At 46.3% G+C, this 22,783-nt stretch overlaps 1 protein-coding gene and 1 pseudogene across 2 annotated transcripts in view; one reads left to right on the forward strand and one right to left on the reverse strand.

Annotated features, from left to right (window-relative positions):
* The window catches only part of SUSD1 (sushi domain containing 1), a 1,292,988-nt gene extending 1,270,547 nt beyond the window's left edge, over positions 1-22,441 (reverse strand). The window contains exon 1 of one of the 2 annotated variants that reach the window (XM_069630622.1): positions 21,889-22,439. In XM_069630622.1, the coding sequence (XP_069486723.1) occupies positions 21,889-22,012 (124 nt within the window). In that variant the 5' untranslated portion in view covers positions 22,013-22,439. Of the gene's footprint in view, positions 1-21,888 lie in introns of both variants that reach the window. The other variant, XM_069630623.1, reaches the window with a different exon arrangement.
* LOC138515874 (large ribosomal subunit protein uL1 pseudogene) lies at positions 11,942-12,669 on the forward strand (annotated as a pseudogene).
* Positions 22,442-22,783: the final 342 nt, after the last annotated feature.

The following is a 22,783-nucleotide window of genomic DNA, read 5'->3' on the forward strand; positions in this document are numbered from 1 at the left end:
CTGCATCCATCACTATAATTTCTGTACAGCACTCCATATTTACTGTTCAACACTCCGAGTGCACATCGCATGTACTTCCAAAGCACCTCTAGTACAAAGTTCTGGAAAATAATCTATGATTTCAGCCTCCAAAATCATCCAAAGCGGGCACCCATCACGACTTTGGCCGTGCACACAAGAGTCTAGTGCTTGACTACACCCAGCACAACATAATAGAGCCATTCATGCGAACATGTGGCCAGATACCACAATCCACAAATGTAACATAGCCAGCGGCACTTCTACCCAACCCCTGCGCCATAACACAGTGATACATGGAAACATGTAGCAGTTAGCAGAATCCACAAACATAGCACTGCCTACACCACCTCTACCCACTTCCATTCACAAAGTATTGTGTCACCGCCAACCAAACCACAAAATCCTCACAACATTGGGCCGTATCCCAGGAAGCTGCACAAAGCAGAGTATCCAAGCACATAGAAGATCCACTTCAACCCTACCCTCTTCTATACTGATAGCATTCTAACACTGCACCCAGTGGGCACACTGCAGGATTTGTCACTGCACAATCTCCAGCCATACACTGAAAACTGTAGGATATTCTAACAATGAGATCACCCATGGACCAACTAAACATATGCATGTCAGCTCACTTCTGATGCTCTATCAAGTGCAAAATGTCCTCCAAAACCATTCTGTAAAGCTGACCACTCTCTGAGAGATGCAGTCAAAACTGCATTGCTGCGGTGGGTGTGGTCAAGGCCTTGGCTCTTGGGTGCATGGCCTACGGCCTTTGCCCATGCACCCAATAGTCTAGGCCTTGCCCACACCCACTGCATTGTAATGCAGCAATGCATGCCAACATGTGACCAAGTACCACAATCCACACATGTACCACAGCCAACGGCACTCCTACCCAACCTCTGCACTGTAAAACAGCTATGCATGGAAACATGCCACAGTTAGCAGAATCTACAAACATGGCACAGCCACCGGCACCCCTACCCACTTTCATTCACATACTATGATGTTACTGCCAACCGAACCAATCAACAATATATGCATGTCAGCTCACTTCTGGTGCTCTATCAAGTGCAAAATGTGCTCCACAACCATTCTGTAAAGCTGACCACCCTCTGAGAGAAGCAGTCCAAACTGCATTGTTGCGGTGGGTGTGGTCAAGGCCTTGGCTCTTGGGTGCATGGCCTACTGCCTACAGACTTTGGCCATGCACCCAATACTCTAAGCCTTGCCCACACCCACCGCAATGTAATGCAGCAATGCATGCCAACACGTGACCAAATACCACAATCCACACACGTACCACAGCCACCAGCACACCTACCCAACCTCTGCACTCTAAATCAGCTATGCATGGAAACATGCAACAGTTATCAGGATCTACAAACATAACACAGTCGCTGGCACCCCTACCCACTTTCATTCACATAGTATGGTGTTACTGCCAACCAAACCAAAATATTGACCCTGCTCCCAGCACTCTATTCCGTGCACAAAACCAATACTTCATAGTGCAGTACAGTAGTCAGCACTCTGTGCAATGAACATTACACAAGCCTACGAAATATGCAGTTCAACCCTATCCACTTGTATGCACACACTATTTGAACATTGCACCCAGTTCACACACTGCAGTATCCAAGCACATAGAAGATCCACTTCAACCCTACCCTCTTCTATTTGTTTGATTTATTTATTTATTAGGATTTTTGAAGCGCACATCAGCCCTAAGGCATTGTGGTGCTGTTACATTGAGAATGATGCAGATAGCAGTGGATAGCATCATTGCTGGTTACAGTAGATTAAAGGAGCAGTTACATACATGATTGAGATTTGTAGGTACAGTACAGAAGAAGAGCATACTTAGTTACATTTACGAAGTACAGTGCATACTTAGTTACATTTGTCTGTGGACATAGCTGTGTCAGTTAAATAGTGTAGTCTTGAGGACTTTGCGGAAGGTGGAGAGGGAGGTCTCGGCACGGAGGGTGGTGGGGAGGGAATTCCAGAGTTTGGGAGCTTGATAGAGGAAGCCTATACCTCCAGCTTTTGCTCTTTTGACTGAGGATATGTGTAGTAGGTTGGTATGGTGTGTCCTTCTTGGGCGTGTGGAGGCGTCGCAGTTGATGATTTTGGAAAGATAGGGGGGGTACTGAGGTTAAGTCATTTGTGGGTTAGGGTCAAAGTCTTGAATGTTATTTGTTCCTTAACCGGAAGCCAGTGAGCAACTCTCCTAGCTTGGGTGATGTGGTCTCTCTTAGGGATATTGAGGGTCGCTCTGAGCGCGTTGTTCTGCACTGTCTGAAGCCAGTTTATGTTTTTTTGAGGTGTCTACTAGGAGGGCATTACAATAGTCCAATTTGGCGCCTATGGTGGCTCTAGCGATGGAGAGCCAGTTCTGTTTGGTTAAGTATGGTTTGACAGCGCTTATTAGTTTGGTGGTATGAGCGGAGGCAGAGGCAATAGCATTGACCTGTTTGTTCATGGATAGTGTGGCATCTAGATGAACTCCTAATGTCTTAACGGATGTGGAAACTGGGATGATGGTATGCTCGATGCAGAAGTTAGTATAGTGGGGGGGGGTTTGTTCAAACTTGTTTGTGGGCCGATGATGATGATCTCGGTTTTGTCTTCATTGAGACAAACCGTTTGTGGCCATCCAAGCCTGAATAGTGGAGTAGATTTCAAAGAGGGCTGTTGCGTCGTGATCGTAGGAGCCAGTGAGAGGGAGGAGGACTTGAGTGTCATCAGCATAGTTTGTATAAGCTATGCCGCAGGAGTTAAGTTTGTCAAAAAGGGGTTTGGTGAACAGATTGTAGAGAGTAGGGGCAGTGCAGGAACCCTGTGGTACCCCGCAGAGAATGGTGGTGGAGGTGGTGTTGGCTGTGTCTGGGAATACTTTCATAGCTATGCCTTCTAAGAAGGAGGTGATCCACGAGGTGGCATGGTTAGAGAAGTGAGCTGCGCTAGTGAGGTAGGAGGGGAGAGTTTTGTGATCTACTAGATCGAATGCGGCAGATAGGTCTAGTGTAGTAGGGGCTCTGGTTTTCCGGTGTCCATTATTTCGGTGATTTGGTTCTTTAGGTCCAGGAGGGCTGATTCCGTGCCATGGCCTTTACAGAACCCTGATTGCCTTTTTCCTAAGACTAAGTGGGTTTCCAGGAAGAGCTGGATTTGGTTGTAGGCAGCCTTGTCTAGGATTTTGAGGAGGAAGGGGACGGTAGTAATGGGACGGGAGTTGCTAGGGGAGGCTGGGTCTAAGGATGGTTTCTTGAGAAGGGGGCATACCTAAGTTTCCTTGAGGTTAGCAGGGACGATGCCATAGACGAATGATGCATTAATGAAAGCTGTGATAAGTGGGACTAAGGAATCAGCGCTATCTTTAATGATGTTGGGTGGGCAAATGTCACCTTTGCACATGTAGGGTTAGATGTGTTGTAGGAGCGCAGTGACTTCTGATTCAGAAACATTTCTGAATGTGAAGAGAGGAGGGGTGGGCTTCTGTGTGGTGACAGGAGGGAGGTCAGCCATGTCTGAGTTGGACAGCAGGGAACGTTGGGTTCGAATTCTATCTTGCAGAAGTGAGATTTTTTTAAGAAGAGCTTCTTGTATACTGTTCCACCAGCTTGGACTTTGGTTATTTCATCGGGCTGGCAGGAGGAAGGGTGAGGTCTTTGAAGATGGTGAATAGTTCCCTAGATTTAGAGTTTGCCTTAGATATGCAGGAGTTCATGTTGTTGGATTTGGCAGTGAATATTGCTTTTTTATATATTGATGAGGTTCTTTTAAAGTCACCTTTAGTGGCCTCACATGGGCTGGATTGCCATTTGGAGAGGGCCGTCCGTTTGTTGGCGCGGAGAGCCATTAGATCCTCAGTTAACTAAGAGTTTGTTTTCATGGATTTCTTTTCTTTTTTAGCTTCCATGGGGGCAATGGTGTTGATGGCTGTAATAAGGGTGCGCGAGTAGATGTCAGCCTATAGTGACAGTTTTCCAACACTGCACCCAGTGCACACACTGCAGGGCTGTTCACTCTATCACCTGCAGCCATGGAGTAAACACTGTAGGATGTGCTAACAATCACCACACCCATGGAACCAACAGTGTATGCAATGCTGACGAATCACACACAGAAGACAACAATGTGAAACCTATTTGCAATCATGGCACATATGTTGGTTCAAGAACTGCAACCATGCATCGAAAGGGCTACGGGCTTACCACACGCAACACACCGTAGTACACGCTATGTTACAATGTTCATGTCATGTGCAATGCACTCCCCTTTTGCAATTGAGCTGCCACCAGTCACCACGGTAAGTGCTCGTCGCACGAGCTATCGTACCGTACCGTAACGAACACTGGCTGCATTCACCACCCATGGTAGTCGCCTGAGGAGGGATCCGCAAATTGGCGCACATGGCGTAAAGTATGTTTGCCAGGCACTTTCGGTGCTGCGCTGTCCTCCGATACATCATGGCGGCGTTTCACAAAAATGTTGACGCACAGCACGTTTCCCTCCAGCCAACCACTGGCTGCATCCAATGTTCGCCGATATCACGGCGTACTGCAAGCCAATGAGACTTTTGTCTGTGGAGCGAACAGGGAAATGGGTGCCCAGAGCAGAGCCAGATATCCCACATTTTTTGAGACGTACATTTCAGTTCTTTCCAACAAACGTACTGCTCTGATTTCCACCAAACACACAAAAGCATGCTTTAGAACCAAGCCCCGCTCCTGCCGCAAATTTGGTTAAAATCCGTCCAGCCGTTTGGGCTGTAGCAATGCGCAAAGTATTTGCCCATTCAGTCTGTGGAGAAAAAAAAATGTTTGGGTCCCCCCTATAACTTTGGCCCCCCTGCAACCTCACCAAACTTGCTAAAGAAATTCACAGTAGGGCATGTATTTTGTTTGCAAACTTTGGCAAGGATTCCTCCAGGGGGAGCGAAGTTATAAGCCACCCAAAAAGTGGTCTTCCTATGGGTTTAGCAACATAACCATAAATACACGGCCACTACCGCGGGCCGTGGCTACATGGCCACGGGCTAGGACTGATCCCTATGAGCTCCTGCTGATCCGACGCTGATCCGACCAAAAAACATGCTTTGAGCTTAAGGAGTGCTGCCTTATAGGAACTATGAATACATGAATATAAGAGGCATATGGAGGTCGTGAAGCTGGTTCTACCTGTGTACCTGTGTACAAAGTGCTGTATTGTGAGCTAAGGAAGATAACGAGCTTCGGTCGGCGAGAGATACAAAATGGCGCCCACGTGAGAACAAAGGGGTGAGCCTTAAGACAGCTGCATTGGCACATCGGGGAACGGCGTCACTCACCAATAAAAGCGGATCTGAAACATTGGAGAGGACCTGGATGCAAGTGAACGGCTGTAACAAGGATCGTAGCTGATATGCCCCGGTGGTCTGGCAGATCAGCGCACATTGCGGCCTACGTGTATCAAAGCATCGCCGTGAAGTGAAGCAGCGGAAAACAGCAGAGATTCAAACAAGATGGCGCCCGTTCCCACCCGAAGGTCGGTATCTATAGACCGAAAATAAACATACCGCATGCCGGGGCGAGGAGGCCAGACACACGAACACTGCTGGTGAAAGGTGCTGTATGTGACGGAGGAGCAAGTGGGCACGCATCGTGCACAATCCCCACGGACATATCAGTGCCAGCAGACATCGGAGGGGCAGAGACCAACTCTGGTCAACACACCACATAAAGCAGTACTGACTTTAGTTCCAGGGCAAGGCCCAGGTGCTGGCGACTTGCAATTACTCAACCAAGAGTGGGATAATGTTGGTGAGAGGAGGTAAAGCGAAGGCTAAACAATCAATGATAGATATATTCTCTAAGACCCCGTCCACCCCAGCACAGACCCCCACCAGCGGGTCAGCGGAAGTCGCTCCCTTGAGAGATGACCAGGCGATTCTGGCTGCTATCACGGAACTCAAAACTTTGTGGGGGACAACAATGGCAGACTTGAAAGTGGCGCTGGAGACTAAAATAGACGCAGTGGGCTTAGAGGTCAATCATTTGCAGCAAGACATGAGGACGCTAGCGGAGAGGACGACCAGTCTGGAACGTGCAGTGAAAACCAACACAGAAACCAGCACCAGCAATGCTAAAGATGTCCACGTACTAAAGCAGCAAGTATAGAACTTAGAGAACCGAGCAGAGGAAGCCGAAGGAAGAGCGAGACGTAATAACATACGTGTGGTGGGCCTTCCAGAAGGAGAGGAAGGCCAAAATCCAACGGACTATGTGGAGAGCATGATTATGCAGGAGATTGGGGCCGGCAAGCTCTCTCAAGGATTCGCAATTGAAAGAGCACATAGAGCCCTGATGCGGAGGCCGCAACCAGGGACCCCGCCCCGAGCGATCATAGCGAAAATCCTTAACTATAGAGACCGAGAGAAGATCCTGGAGTTCTTCAGGAAAGGAGGGACAATAAAAAGAGCGGCAGCGACCATAACTGCATACCCCAATTATACCATATACCATGCAAGTACAAAGGCAACGCTACGGATTTGTAGTCGTGAAGAGGAGACTACGCACAGCTGGCCTTAAATACATGCTTCTGTATCCTGCAAGACTCAAGATAAGAGCAAAACATATTTCTTCGACACCCTGGAAGAAGCGACGAACTGGCTAGACGCCCAAGGCTGCTTGGACGTTGAAGAGGATCAGAGACGAGAGGCACAAGATAAGTGATGTGTGGCAATGCTATGGGTTGCCGCGAAAGAGATATAATGGGGGCTACCTTGGGGCATGACATTGATTGCTCAAGATGAGTGATGCTGGACATACTGGACTGCAATATAGATGGCACTGTCAAATATTGATATTGATATTCCAATGTGATTACTAATGCAGGGGGCACAATCGGAACGTGACCTACCCCCCGGTAAATAGAGTGAGGAGAAAAGCCACTAGGGCTGAATCACCCCACTGAGCCCCGAGCGCGCGTGTTGTCGGTTTAAGGGCTAGATGCGGGGGTGCCTGAGATCCAGGGATGGAGCTGGGCAACAGTTGGGAGGGTTGGGAAGTAGTGGAGGGGTAGATATTGTGTTTGGGCAAGTTGGGGAAGGGGATGGGAAAAGGGAGGGTGGGGCGGGTGTTGGGGAGTTGAGTGTGTTGTTTGGAGTTGGGGACCGAGCCTTTATGAGTCTACACGCGGGAATAAATGCTTTGAATAGAAACTGCACCGGTAGGTGGATGAGAGACAGATTGATAAATAATGGGAGAACTCGGAATTGCTACGTGGAACCTAAGAGGGCTCAATAGCTACCTGAAGAGGAACAAGGTTATGATGTACCTGCGCAGACAAAAAATTGATATAGCTTTGATACAGGAAACACACCTCACGCGCGATAAGTTAGAAGTGATAAAAAAAAATTGAGGGGAACCGTGGTAGGCGCCAAGTATTCGGCCTATGCCAGAGGTGTGATCACATGGGTGGCGCCGCATGTCCCTTTCTAATTGCTACAATCAATGGTGGCAGAGGACGGAAGGATGGTAATGATAAGAGGGCTGATAGAAAATAGAGAAATAAGTATTATTGATACATATGCCCCGAACCAAAATACAGCAGCGTATTTTAGGTCTCTGTATAGTAAGATGGGTAGGTGCCTGGGGGGGCGGCGGTCTGGGGAGGAGACTTTAATTGCGCGCTGAATCCGAGAATCGATAGATCGGATAATAAAATAGATAGACATGCCCCGGCGGCCAGAGCGCTGCAGACACTGCTGACGGACCTGGGGTTTGAAGATGCATGGAGAGTGCAACACATGTCAGAAAGACAATACTCCCATTACTCAGCACCACAAAATTTGCACACTAGGCTGGATTACATGTTTGTCACGCATGAACTAATGTCGGAGGTAACACTTACAGAATACAAAGCGAGGGTCCTATCGGACCACTCACCGTTGATACGGGAATGGCAACATCAGCCCCCGAGAACAAGGATACCGACTTGGCGCCTCCATGCTGAGGCGCTGAGAGATACTATATTTAGAGAAAGCCTGCGAGACGACATAGTAAGCTACTTTGAAATTAATACTGGTAGTGTGGAATCCGCTGTTGTGCTCTGGGAGGCCTTTAAAGTAGTAGTAAGGGGAATGGCCATAGCGAAATCCAAAGGGCTGCAAGGGGGGATAGTGGCTGAATTACAAGAGGCTGAAGACGAGTTGGAGAAAGCGCTGGGAAGGGGTGGTACAACTGAGGAAGAGAATGTAGAGACACTGGGGCTGCAGCAAAAATGTGTGGGATGCGGGGAGAGACTGTATAGTCTGAATTATAGGAAGTACGTAGAGAGATTGCATACGGGAGGGGACAAACCAGGAAGAATGCTGGTATGGCTCTATAAAAATGAAACCCCTAAACCCACAATCAGGACAATTGCGAGAGATGATGGGAGTATGGCGGACACCCAAGAAGCGGTTAATCAAGAATTTGTAGAATACTACCGAACTCTATATGACGATCAAGTGGGGAGTGATCATGGGAGAATAAATGAAACACTAGAAGACATAGGTCTGCCACAGATTAGTTTAGAAGAACGAGAAGAGCCAGACGCCCCGAACAACCTGGAAGTATTGGAGGAGGTAGTGGTGCAGCTACCCACAAACAAGATCCCGGGAGCCGATGGACTCCCGAGCAAATTTTACAAAAAATATAAAGACGAGGTGCTTCCCCCGCTGTTGGCAATGCTAAATGAGGCGTATGACAACGGTGGGCTCCCAGAGTCCTTGCGAGAGGCGATAATTATACCACTCCCGAAACCTAATAAGCTGGCCAAGGATTGTGGATCATATAGACCATTGTCAATGCTAAATCAGGACAGCAACATACTCACAGCGGTTCTAGCAAATAGGATGAGAAGAATTATCACCAAACTCATACACCCTGACCAGACTGGGTATGTCCCAGGCAGAAATATTACGACTAACCATAGGCGGCTCCATCGAGTCATTGAGTATGCGAATGAAGAAGAGGGGGAGATGGCAATCGTATCACTGGACGCAATAAAAGCATTTGATTCAGTAAAATGGCCCTGGATGATGGCTGCCTTGACCAGCTATGGGATAGGGCCAGAGTACCTTAGATGGGTCCAATTGTTATATAGTGTGCCTCTAGCCACGGTGAAAACAGGAGCGATAATCTCAGAGAGGTGGCAGTTTAGCAGGGGCACTAGACAGGGTTGCCCATGGTCCCCTATGTTATATATATTTAGCCCTAGACCACTAGCAATATACCTAAAACAACAGTATAATGTGATAGGTATCACCATTAAAGCAGAGCCGCATTTAATTTCCTTGTATGCAGACGACATACTGTTGTACTTGAAATACCCTGAACAAAACCTCCAATATGTGCTGGAGGTGATGGAACAATTCGTGTTTCTGTCCGGCATAGCAGTAAATCCTAAAAAGTCATGCGTGTTCCTGCTGGGCAGATATAAGGGGACCCCGCTAGAGCACTTGCCGGTATTGCCAATACCGTGGGAAGTGGACACGTTTAGGTACCTTGGAATAGACATCTACCAAACGGGGGAGGCAGAGCACCTGCAAAACACAGAGAGGGTGGTCAAGCGTATCGAGAGTAGCATGAAGTTCTGGGCGAAGCTTCCTTTGGTGATGATGGGAAGAGGGGCAATGTTAAAAATGGTGGTCTTGCCGAGAATGTTGCATTACTTTAGTAATATACCGCATCTGATCCCAAAACGATTCTTTGCCCGATTACATGGCATATGTAGAGATTTGTACATATGGGGTGGGACTAGAAATAGAATAGCCCTCTCGAAGCTACAAAATACGCATGAGAAAGGAGGGGTAAAACTGCCAAATTATGAGGCCTATTACTTAGCGAATCAATTGCAATATGTAGCGAAATGGTTATTGGAAGAATCGACCTTGGAATCTAGGCTGTTTACATCAGAATGCGCACCGTTGTTTCTACAAGAAATGGTGTGGCTGCCCAGAGCGAATATGAAAGAGTGCCCAAAAATGATGTTGCTGGGATGGGACATATGGCACAGGGCCTGTCGGGTAATGGAGAGCCCTACCCCATGCTCCCCACAGGTGCCACTTGTGGCACTAGTGGGAAAAGACGCCCAACTAATGAAAACGATCAGGAAGCACTGGGAACCAGTTGGGATAGCAACGCTGGGTGATGTATGGCAAGATGGGAAGATTACAGATTTTGAGACTTTGGTAGAGGAAACCGGATTACACAAGGGACAGTATATTACATACCACAGGGTGGTGCTGCGGGTTACAGAAACGTAGTCAGAGATAATACTGGAAGGCGAACCGGATGCCACCCTAGAGGTTATATACGACATAGCAGAGGGAGGACATGAGATATCCAGACTATATGAGATGGTTATGTCCAAAGTGGGGAAAGAACCAATGCGAATACGACAGGAATGGGAAGAAGAGGTGGGCACCCCAATGACAGATGGGATGTGGGAGAGAGCTCTAAGATATCACAAGAAGGTGTCAAGAAATGCCAGGTTCCAGCAGATACAGTTGTATATCACCCACAGAGCTTACATGACGCCCCAATGAATAGCTAAATTTGCGAATGCAGGGCAGCAAGCATGCCCTAAATGTAACGAGAATAATGCTGGGATGGTGCACATGTTCTGGGCGTGCCCAGTGATTGAAAGATTCTGGAGGGAAGTGGCGGATAGGCTGAACACAAAATGGGTTAAGCTAATGATGGAATCGGCGTGGGCGTGCCTGGTTGGAGGGTTCCCCAGACCACGTAAATTGAAGCACGTCAGTAAACTTAAAGACCTGGCGTATAAACTGGCGAAACGTAGAGTTGCTATGAACTGGAAGGCATGCATGGTCCGATAGTAGAATTGTGGTGGAAAGATCTACAAAAGTGGTCAGAAGCTGAAACTGCAGTATGGCAGGAGACAAGTAACTTGGGTGGGGAGGAGGAAGCAGAAACCTTGATAGCTTGGAAGCATCTAGTAGCTACGATATTTGGGCCCACGTATGATGGGTCGAGTGGTCGCGACTCAGTAGAGAATTCGGATGAAGGACTCCACCTGCAAGGCGCAGGAACAGAAGGTGTGAAAGAATAGGCTCGGGAGGTGGGTGGGTAGAGGGAGCAGTATATATTATTAAAGGAATATAATGTAATAATGTTAACTGTACTGCAAGTTCGGTTGTATTGTTGTTAAAAAATAATAAAAATTGTTTTTAAAAAAAATGTATATATATATAATCAATTATTCATACACTAAATAAGATTCAGAAAGAGTAAACTTGCTAGCCACACAAAACGGACGAGAATTAAACAAATCCTTTGGTCCTTTGACCAATTTTGACCCCATCACGGGCTCCATCTCTGCCGCCTTGTTACATATAACTTGCAAATCTTGAGGGTGTTCTGGTGGAGATATCAACTGCACCCCCCCCCCCCCAACTCCCTCGGAACCCAGTGAATCTACAATAGTAACGGTTGGATTTAGGTAGTTTCTAAAACTCCTTTTGACTCTGTTTGCTTGTGCTGCCTCCCTTTATTGCTTTATTTCTATGTGTATTTTTCTTTTCCTTACTGGAATCATCTGATAAGAATGCTGATCATCAAATAAGGAAATGTTTGCCACTCCAGAGACTATTTCTTAATTAACTTTTTTGTTTGCTCTTCCTTTTTCTTGCATTTAAGTTGATTCTTATGACATTTAGCACGTTTTTGTTTACGCTTTGCACGGGTTTGAGCTGTACAAACCTCTGTTTAGTGAGGAATCAATTCTGTTCCCGAATAATTATGAGGTACATGCTGACAGCTAATTTTATCACATCTCCAGTTCACGGAGACTTGTTTAAGGAAACTGATAATCTAGGCAAATTACTCAGTCTAGAGGAGTTTATTAACATGTCTTGAAGAGCTTCCTTGTGTCTTTGAGACCGCAGAGATGAGTAGCAAAGTCTCCCGCGACACCTTGTACGAAGGGGTGAAGGAGCTCCTTCAGGGGTCCAATCAGAAACCACGCAAGTTCTTGGAAACTGTGGAGCTACAGATCAGCCTGAAGAACTATGACCCCCAGAAGGACAAGCGTTTCTCAGGCACAGTCAGGCTAAAGGCTTGCCCTCGCCCCAAGTTCTCCGTTTGTGTCCTGGGAGACCAGCAGCATTGTGACGAGGCTAAGGCGGTCGACATGCCCCACATGGACATTGAGGCTCTGAAGAAGCTTAACAAGAACAAAAAGATGGTGAAGAAACTAGCAAAGAAATATGATGCCTTCTTGGCCTCAGAGTCCTTGATTAAGCAGATTCCTCGTATCCTTGGACCTGGTCTGAACAAGGCTGGAAAATTCCCTTCGCTCCTGACCCATAATGAAAACATGGTTGCCAAAGTTGATGAAGTGAAGTCCACCATCAAGTTTCAGATGAAAAAGGTCCTCTGTCTTGCTGTTGCGGTTGGCCACGTGAAGATGACGGACGATGAGCTGGTGTACAACATCCACCTTGCCATTAATTTCCTGGTGTCACTGCTGAAAAAGAACTGGCAGAACGTGCGTGCTCTTTACATCAAGAGCACCATGGGGAAACCCCAGCGCCTGTACTAAATCCTGCAGTGATGAAAATAAAATTTTATAAAGCCTGAAAAAAAAAAACATGTCTTGAAGAGCTGTCGGGAAAACCTATTGTCATTTACAGAATGACAGGCAAAGGAGAGGGTTTGATAGGCCACAGAAGCCAAACCGGAAGCAATACTGTGTTGCAGCAAAGCACCACAAGTCAGAAACGCCAGGAGATACTGGTGAGTTGGCCCAGTGAGAGTGACAACCCGGGGGTGTTCCGACAGGTACACAGACCATTAAGGAGAGGTTTTGAATACCGACCAAACAGACATTACAAAAAGAGAGCAAAAGGGCAGATACGGTGCAATTCTCCTGACATGAGATGTCAGTTGGGGGAAACCTGGAACCAGCATTGCCTTAAGCCAAAAGAAATTGAAAGACAAACAAGGAGGCAAGAGTAGTACAATTCTCCTGACTTGAGATGTCAGTTGGGAGAAACCTGGAACAAGCATAAGCATTGCCCAGAGCCAAGCGGCATTGTAAGAAAGGTTAACAGGAACTTTAAAAAACCCTCACATCGGGGATGCTATAATGGGGGAAACTGGTTCAAGTCCCAATTGAAGTCAACAGAATTATACCACTGAGGAAGTACAATTGTGTGCTATTCAAGAGAAATATGAATGTTGTGGAGAGACCTGATAAGAGCATCAGGCAGTGAACCTTTTTGGAAAGATACCTAGCAGCAGAGTACTCCAGGGGATCTGTGTAGGCCAAAAGGGGGTCATTCCTGGCAGCAGAGTAAACCTGGATGTCCATAGTTGCAGTTAGAGTTTCAATTAAACCTTTTTGGAAGATACCTCGCAGGAAAGATACCCGGGCATCTGAGTGAGCCAAAAGGGGAATATTCCTGACACGGAAGTATGCCAGGAGAATTTATGGTTGTGTTGAAATTGAGTTTTTGTCCTATTAAACATTTGTTGGAATTGGATATTGCAATTACGGCATGGACGCCATGTTCACTGTTCCACCACAACTATGGCGAAAACTAGAGGCCTACATATGGAAGTCACTTTTAGGTCTGCCGAATGCTATTCCTATTGAAGCGATCAGACGAGAGTTGGGCCGTCTCTCTCTAAGCGCCACCGTTAGTGGGGCGGCACTTGCCCTATTTAGAAAAACTCTAATTAAAGACAGCCTGCCAATTTTCAAAATAATTGGGCAGGAACTTGAATCAACCACTACCAAGACGGTCCAAAAATGGGTTCACCTTCAAAAATCCAAACTGGAAGACCTGCAATGCTCACTTAACGACTTGATAACGAACCCGCAAAGAGTAAGTGAAAAACTAAAACTGCAGGATTGGATCACCACCCTGGACAAAGCAGCTTCCATCAAGTGCTTAAACCATCTTCCACCAACCTACAATAAATTGAAACTTCCCATGGCATACTGTCTGAGATTCCCAGACAAAAAATTGCGCTCAACATTTTTAAGGGCTCGTTTAAATCTGCTCCATACCCGAGAAATCCTAGGGAGAAGACTGCAGGTCAGCTCAATTACGTGCAGACTGTGTGAAGACCCTAGCTCAGTGGAGAACATCCGACATCTGCTCCTAAGCTGTCCGGCTCTGAAGGAAACTCGCGCCCCATTTTTGACTCCGCTTTGGCATGACTCGGTCCTGTTCGAGGAACACACGTGGTGGTGCCGTTTGATATCTGGTGAGAAGCCCCGATGGGCGGCAGCTACGGCCAAAATATTGGAAGCAACCTTCATCAAAATCGGTGGTTTAACTCAAAGCGACCTGCAGACTATGGATGTTTAACGGACATTTTGGTGCAATTTTGAAAACTTTTCTGTAGTTTACACTCTGAGACTTACCTTGGCGTACCCTCCCTGTGACATACACCAATTGTAACCTTCAACTTCTTGTAAAAATCATTCTTTCTTTGATTACATACAAGTAAATAAAAAAATAAAAATAAAAAAAATTGGATATTGCAATAGAGGAGTTCCTGGTGGTGGCGTGCACCAGGAAATCCAGGGTATTGTTGGAAAAAAACTTTATTATATCATGCTTTTGTTAAAAGTTGAACATTCTACTGCGCCATCCTAAAAACTATAAAATACTTTCTTTCCAGGTGCTTCAACCTGTATTACAGAAAGAATATTTACTTTGCCATCCTAAAGACTGTGAAAGACTTTTTGCTAATATATTCCAAACTGTATGGTAGAAAGAACATTTGCTTTGCCCTCTGAAATTGAACAACAGTGAAAGAGACACTGTCATTACCTTTATTGGAACTTTGATGAAACAGAGCATTTCAAAATACTTTATCCTGAAACAGTGCAGGGGAGGGGAAGTTGCACCCTAGAGACAAGAATTGCTTTATGAAATTGGTTTTGCACAATTTGGTGGAAGTGAAAACAGAAGTTCCATTGTACCTTTTTCTTATTTTGTAAGTTAGTGTGAGGGTCAGATGTATTTTGGACACACGGTCACTTTGCTTTCGTTTTGGTTTGATAGGTAGGGACATGCTCTTTTGGTAAGGGCAATATAGGCCTTTTTCTAACCCCATTTACTTTTAACCAAAATGGCGAATATTGAAAACACTTCAACTTTGTGTCTGACTCTCTTTGCTGATCCCTCACAAGCCCCTGTGGAGGATAAATACATTCAAGTCTTCGATTCAAGGATCAGTTCTGTGCTACTCAGCAGCAAACTCTGGCGATATGCTAATAGTGCAGTAGTGTGACCTCTACAAAATAATTCTATGCAAGCAATCTTCTAGTTGCCAAAATACACCTCTTGTGACATTTAGCAAGAATCAGACATGATCTGAATTAAGGCAAGAACACAATAAACCCATCTGCTCTATTACTTCAAGACGCAATTGTATAGGAATTGAAACCCAAATGTTGACAACATTTTAAGGGAAATTGTCAACTGACCCATGTAGCTTTTCGATCTATGAGATATAACAATCCCTGAGGTAACCGATTCCCATTTCCTTGTGCAATATATGGCCCTGTTTAAAAAGGAAGGAGTCCCTCAGCAAAAGTACAAATCCCATTGAACATGCAACCAAATTGTTATGTTATGAAGCATTTATACTGCAGGAAACACAACCGTAGTTATACTATGGCACCAGTACCGTGACCAAGAGACTGGCAAATTGTGCATGGGCCCAGGGTAAGTCAGACGGAAGTCTGTTGTGGGATAAGAAAGGAAAACAGCACAATAGTTTGCAGTAAGGGAGCATCGAGAACAGGAAAGAAAAGAACAATACCAACAAGGTGGTGAGATATGAAGGGGTTGAGGGTTGTATAAAATGGAATAGTGGGCTGAGCAAAGGAAAACAAGACATCTCCTGGGAACAAGTACTTTCCAGTGAGGGCAGTTTCTAGTATCTTGGAGGGGTGTACTACTATTAAAGAAAAATGGTTGGGTGATGTGGCCCTGAGATGTTCTTGGCAAACCCTTGAGGTGTTGATGGTGCAATTGTCAGACAATCGTTATGCAGGTACCACCTGCATATACTAGGGAATCTGGGAATGCCAGGTCAAATGTCAAAGGTGAGAGAATCAGGGAGGCTGTGTGAAACAAGAAAATGCTACTAACCACAAAAGCAACAAAGGAATCAGCAAAAAGAAGTAAAAAAACACCCTACCAGATCCATATGCACGTGCCACCTACATGAGGATGAATTCACTTTTGCAAGCTGTGTAGTGTTTGTGAATTGTGCTGGAGATGTTCTTGTGCTTCCCAACCATGGAACCGTGTGTTTTATGTCTGGGACGGACAGCCTTCGTGCAAAGGGATGATACAAAATGGATTCAAACAGTGTTTGCGGGTAGTTTGTTTTCAATTGATTCTGACGCCCCTCTGCATACAAAACTAAAATATGATGTCACTTACACATATATGCCTTAGAAGAACTATGGAAGTCGTATTAATGCCATTGTGGCATTGCCGCAGTAACGTGCTGTGATCTATTTTCAGTCTTTCTTTTGCTATGTTTTGCTCAGTGTCGCGTCCATGAGCACCTGCGCTTTGTTACGGTGACTCTCACGCCTGGTTGTCCTCCAACTCGAGTCTTCCTTTTAATTTCCAAATGGTAGATGCATACTTTTTAGACACAGAAAGTAAATGCTCTGGGCTACTTCTAACAACCTATACTGAAAGAAGAGCGACAACACACCCCTCACAAGGGCTGATTTACTAACCTGGAGTCAAAATGCAGGCCTGGAACCAGCACAGGGCCTAGAGGCATAATCGAATTCTCTTTACCCCAGTGCTACACAAGGGTGGAAAGCCTTAGCCCTAGTGAAAGGTGCATAGTGCGACACCATCTAGAGACTGTGCAAGGATCATTCAGGGTTTTCACTTCACTGTTTCACAAATGGGTGCAAGAAGATGGAGGATATGTTTAGCAATATTGCAAGAGTAAGGTTGCCCTGCAAGGGTGACTATTCTTGTTGTGGGTCATCTGCGTCGTCGCTGGGCCAGGGTGCCAGCCCATGGGTAACGGATCCTGGCGCTTGCCCTGTGGAAGAAGCCTTCTGTTCACAGGGTTGCGTTGCTGTTCCAGAGCCACGTCCCTGCCCCTGGGTCCTGCTGTATTCATCGGATTTCTCATCAGGGGTCTCTGGGTCCTGGGGTGGTAGTGTGCTGCAGACCCCCTCCATTGTGGTTCACCTTCAGAATCACCTGCATGAATCGCCGTCTTCTTCCTTCCCTGCCTGGCTGGCTGTATCTTGAACTTGGCTCTGGAACTCTTCAAGGGTGTCCCCTCTACGTCCTTTGGGGTTGATTGATTCTTTGCGTGCAGCTGTGGGGGTAGAACTGGCATTTCCCTGCCTTCAACCTATAGCCTTTGTCTCAATATTTCCCATGGGGAAAACCTTTAGGAACTCCTAAACTCCTCCAAAGTGCTTAAATCAGGTATTTACCCGGAACTAGACATTTGTCCTCGATTCCTCGTGGGTCCCTGGAGGTTTCAGCCAAGTATGGGATTGTTTGTGGATACAAGTGATGTATTGTGGAATATAATACAATAATTTACTGCTGGCCAATCCTTCCATTGACTACCAGGAAGTACTTTTGTCTCCCCCAGGCCAATTGATTCCGAACAAACATACCTATGTGACATTAACTCTGTGTATGTGGGACAATCTATCGTTGAGCATGAGGACAGAGCTATACGGCATTTACGGCATAAGGGGTCATAAATAATGGACACAATGTTACGTTTGCATCTTATTTGGAAGTTGGTTTAGCAGAACGCTACGTACTAGCTCCTTGCCTCCCAATGGCAGATCCTCCACACCGGTTAATGCTGGATATCCTGGGCCAACATTTAGCTCCTGCTTGTCCAGTCTTAATTTCGATCCCTGTAAAGAGTATATATTTTTCGGAACATCTGTTTTGTGTATCCTCTCTGGGTTCTATTTAGGACTAACTGTACCTATGCGCCAACTTTCCCTCTACCCTTCAGTGAAGTAGGGTGGATAAGTTTACACGTGAGATGTTGTAGCTCATGCTTGCGGTTCCATAGGATTTCATTCGCAGCCACCTTCCCCCATAAACTGTTTGGGTAATATTAGTGGCAGATAGCATTTCAGCACATGCCCAGCACAAAGCAAGAGCTACATTGTAGGACCATTATTCCCGCAAGACACTGACCTGCTAGAGATCTGTGCATTCACAGTGGGGTAAAACACATGCAAATCTCCTAATTTGCACATGCATTGACACCAGCAGGAGTGACTTCACAGAAAAAGGCATTTCAAGGAGCATCATCAATCTTTGGTTCTAAATGGCACCATGTTAAGTGACATTACAAGAAGTTGCATTGAGTAAGCTGAGAGACAAATAACTTGGTGGTGTGAAATACATGAACGCCCATTATTATAATTATCTATGAAGCAACTCTATAGTCAACTAAACCATGAGTGAGGCTTTTTTTTATAATAACTTCATATAATAACATTTGCTATTAACTGAATCACGTGCTGGGACTACAGGTAAGACACATTAAATGATTGCCCAGGATCACACTTCCCGCCCCGCTTTCACTATTTAACCACACTTTGGTTAAATAGTGAAAGCGGGGAGGGGGCCGTTTAAACACTAGACCACATATCTTCCCAGGTTTAGTTGATATCAATATTTATTGCAGTTTTGGTTTGTGTTTCATGTGCTTCAATAATACTTTGTAGCAATACCTTGGGAATACACACATTTCAAAATAATCTGGCATTTCATCATAAACAAAGCTTACACTATATATATAAATCGTCATCAAACAATACTGAGCGGAAAAGGGTAGGGCTTTAGCTTGATTTTCAACGACATGGATGGAAGATCACAGTGGCGCCATGCAGAATAATGTGAGCCTTAACAAGTCTCCTTGGGGTTTTAAAGTCATGATTTCACAGATGCAGCCGTGTGCACCCTTCCCATTTATCATCGCCCGCCATTTGCATTCCTAGGGACCTACTAGTAGCTCCCTCCCATCAGTGTCTAATTGCTCCCGTTATCACAGACTTTTTTATGGGAGGGCAAAAGGGGCACTTGCCCAGGGCCCCCACCTTGGAGGGGGCCCCACAGGGCTGCCTGATCTGAAGAAGTAATATTCCTTTGTTCAGCAGTCTTAAGTAGCACGTCAGGATATTTTATGAGGTGCTGATGAGGCTCTAAACCCATTGCCTTTCTGTTTTGACAAGTGCATTCTGCCTTCATCAATTCATCATGTATGGCTTTCTGTGTTCACTGTGGTATACACATATTGATAAATTGAGTGCCACAATGGTTCAGAGGTTAGCTCAGTGTGTGAAGCACCCATTGCAGAGATATGTTAATATGCAAAATTAGCATATCACATTGCAGCAAGGCTGGCTGGGCCTTTCCTATGTCTGAAGTTCATAAACCTGCCTGCATTTGTACTTGGTTTTGCAGCACAACATCTACTATTACCAGCAATGTGCCTGCACCAGATAGGGGTTGCTATAAAAACGAACATATCATCCGTACGGTGAAGGTCTAGAAATTGGCTTGTTCATATGGGGTGTTGTAAAACCTATGCAATCGCCTCCAACAATGGCATAAACTGTAATCCAAATTCTTAGACTATGGAACGAAAGCGTTCATGCTTGTATCTTGGATTTGCCAGCAGACGATACAGTGATCCTGGTCAAATCATCTGATATATCTTACATTACTGTGCTGTCTTCTGTGAGGTTTGCCTTCTTGCATGCTGCTGGTATTGTTCAGCCCATTACTTGAGATGTCTTCTTATATAGGGCATTTGGGTGGAAGGGCTGGTAGACAGAAGAGAGCGGACCAGATGTTGCAGGCCTCAGGCAAGCATAATGTAAGGTCTGCTCGTTTGACACAAGAAACAGTTTGCTTTTTGGTAAAATTCAAAGGTTTGTATGCACGTTTATAAATCACAATGTCACAAGCCATTGTTTTGGAAGTATTTAAAGCTACAAAAGACAAACCCAGATTAAATGTGTTAAATCACATCGATTGTTACGCTGGTACTTATATACTCCCCTTGAGGATGGAGAGAATGAAGCTAGAATCATTCCCATTTTGCATAGCACCCTTCCATACTATTTTGTTTAAACATGGTAATGTTTGGTAATGTGTTGGTCTTCAAATGCTACTTGTTTATCATTCTGATTAGAGCGAGAATGAAGAGGGTAAGGGGATTTAAAGGGAGTAAAGATGCGTGTTATGCTGTGAGACAGCATGTCAACCTATAGGTAGTGAGCACGATGTGTGGGGGGCGCGACCAGTGTTCTTGATCCCTTAATTCCTTTGCTTTGGTGGAGGGGGGCCCCAAAGATGTCCGTGCCCAGGGCCCCAAGAGTGCTTAAGATGGCCCTGCCCGTTAACGTGCTCTGTTGACACAGGGAACGTGTTAAGATGTTTCACAGACCCCCGGGGGACCTGCTCTGCATCCCGGAGCTCCAGCGTCCACTAGAAAGAAGCCGAGGGAACCCGAGGCTGCAGCTGTGGACATCCGGGGATCTCCCAGTCAGTCAGGGCTGTGCCCCGCGCGCTGCTTATCTGCGCCACGCACGCACGCACGCACGCGCAGGCAGGCGGGCTCCGCAGGGAGTATGTTAGGTTACCTCCCGTTTTCCATGACCAATTTTCAACTTGCCTTCTGTCTGCCTGCGAGTTGTGTGTCCCATTTTTTGCAACAATGCCTATCTCCAAATGCGCATCAGCCTAGTGAGCTGGCGCCCAGGGCCTCTATAGGACGCCCATGTGGGCAAAGTAAACCATGCCGCCCTCAGGAAATCAAAATCCTAAACACATCGGTGGCACTCATTCAGACTACGGGAAGCGCCGTGCCTGTTCCTTTGTGGCAGGGCTGGACTACAGAAGTGCTCTACTCAAGGTAATGCACCTGGCAGCGGCCGCGGGGGCCCGGCATGCGTTGATTACCGGTCACACACGGTTTCTACTGGATCCAGGTGCTTGACGTGGCTTTCTCAGACACTGGGCTGCATATCAGGGCGTGTTACCTGACAAACAAACCCCGGGTAAAACCTATAGCATGTTAAGGTATTGCTGGTACAGCGGGAAGAAACAAATGCTCCACGTGGCCTCTTGGTGCATAATCAAACACCGGCGGATCTGTGTGATGTCTGAGCCCAAATAACTGCCACCCTTTAAAATGTCGACTTTTTTTATTTCGACCCCACCTTTCAGCCATATATATGCGGGGGAGACCCCCCTCATCCAGCCTACATGTATTAAATACTATACCCATCCCCCCACATATATATGGGGTGTAAATGGAGTCGGATTTTTTTTTTAAAAGGTCGACATTTTGGGGGGGTTGCAGTAATTGTGGTGGCAGTAATTGTATATTTCGACACCAGCGACTAAATTCATTAAGAAGCCTGCCACGTCTATAGAAATGTCCACCAAGGCTTGGCCAGTGACTGAGTAAACCCACAGTCAAGAGTGTTCCAAGTTCAATCAATACCAGTGCAGACAGTCAACCGTCTCTCTCCTGACCGCCATGCCACCCCAAGTTACATTTCTGTTGCTGGTTTCATCAATGGACAAACTACCACTATCGGAAATCTAATACATACATACCACCGACCCAACCTACTAAAGTAACACTGTACTGTAATTCCTCGCTTGCTTACTTCGCTGAACTGTATATATATATATATATATATATCCACTGTTTGTGCCACAATGTGCCCTGGACTTATTAATATAATATAAAGCCCATCATTCCGCACCCTGTTGTAAGATTTTGGAAGGTCGGTGTCACTCACCTGTCGGCACCGGTGCCCCCCAACTGCAGTCCAGGAGCAGCAACAGGAAGAGAAGGTTGCGGGGCAGCCTGGCCTGTGCCCACCGGTGCCCAGAAGTCCCTGCCAGCTCGCCCCAGGTCAGCATGTCTGGCCCCGCGGCAGGCTCTCTCTGCTCGCTGCCCCAGCTGGCACACTCCGAGGCCGGGCACCCGTTATCAGCATTTTAAGAGTCCTCTTCCTGTGCTGCTAGGCATCCCCTCCTGAGCGATTCGATAACCCCCCCGCCTTTGTGACGGTTATTGCGATCACTGGTCAGTCCCACCGGTTTCTTCCGAGCTCCTCCTTGGGGGTCCCTCGCTTTGGATTGCCACACGGCGGACCTTGGTTACACCCGCCTTCCTGCGCCTCACGACACGGGCTGCCTCCGACTGACTGCCAGTGCCAGTGGCAGCTACAACGCGTCGAAGTGGAAACGCTGTAGCAAGTGGCAAGAGCCGATAAGGGCTTTGTTTACTAAGCTGGAGATTCGAAAAGGCGTTTGCTCTGCCCCAAAACTTCCAAAATAGCGCCGACCGGATGATTTTGAACGGCCCAGTCCACGATCGCCTGAGTCCATTTTTAATAATAACCTACCTTAATCACTTTTCATAATTCTTAAACCAAGTGGCAGCCGATTAACTTTACATTTGCAGTGGGCTGACGGATTTACAATCAGATGGATGCCAGCAGGGGAGGTCTGCCAACCCCACATAGATGCCACTGAGACGTAACTTTGGGATTGACGCTATAGGGCGCCAACGAACTAGAGTACATGAACAGTCTTTGTAAATGAAAACGCAACATTTCTGAGGTAAATTGGCCATTCACTACCGGTGCACGGGGAACTTTAAAACATGCGTGACCCAGATAGGATAGT

The sequence above is a fragment of the Ambystoma mexicanum genome, chromosome 6q (assembly GCF_040938575.1).
Source record: "Ambystoma mexicanum isolate Mex_15411 chromosome 6q, UKY_AmexF1_1, whole genome shotgun sequence".
In the NCBI taxonomy this organism is placed as follows: Eukaryota; Metazoa; Chordata; class Amphibia; order Caudata; family Ambystomatidae; genus Ambystoma; species Ambystoma mexicanum.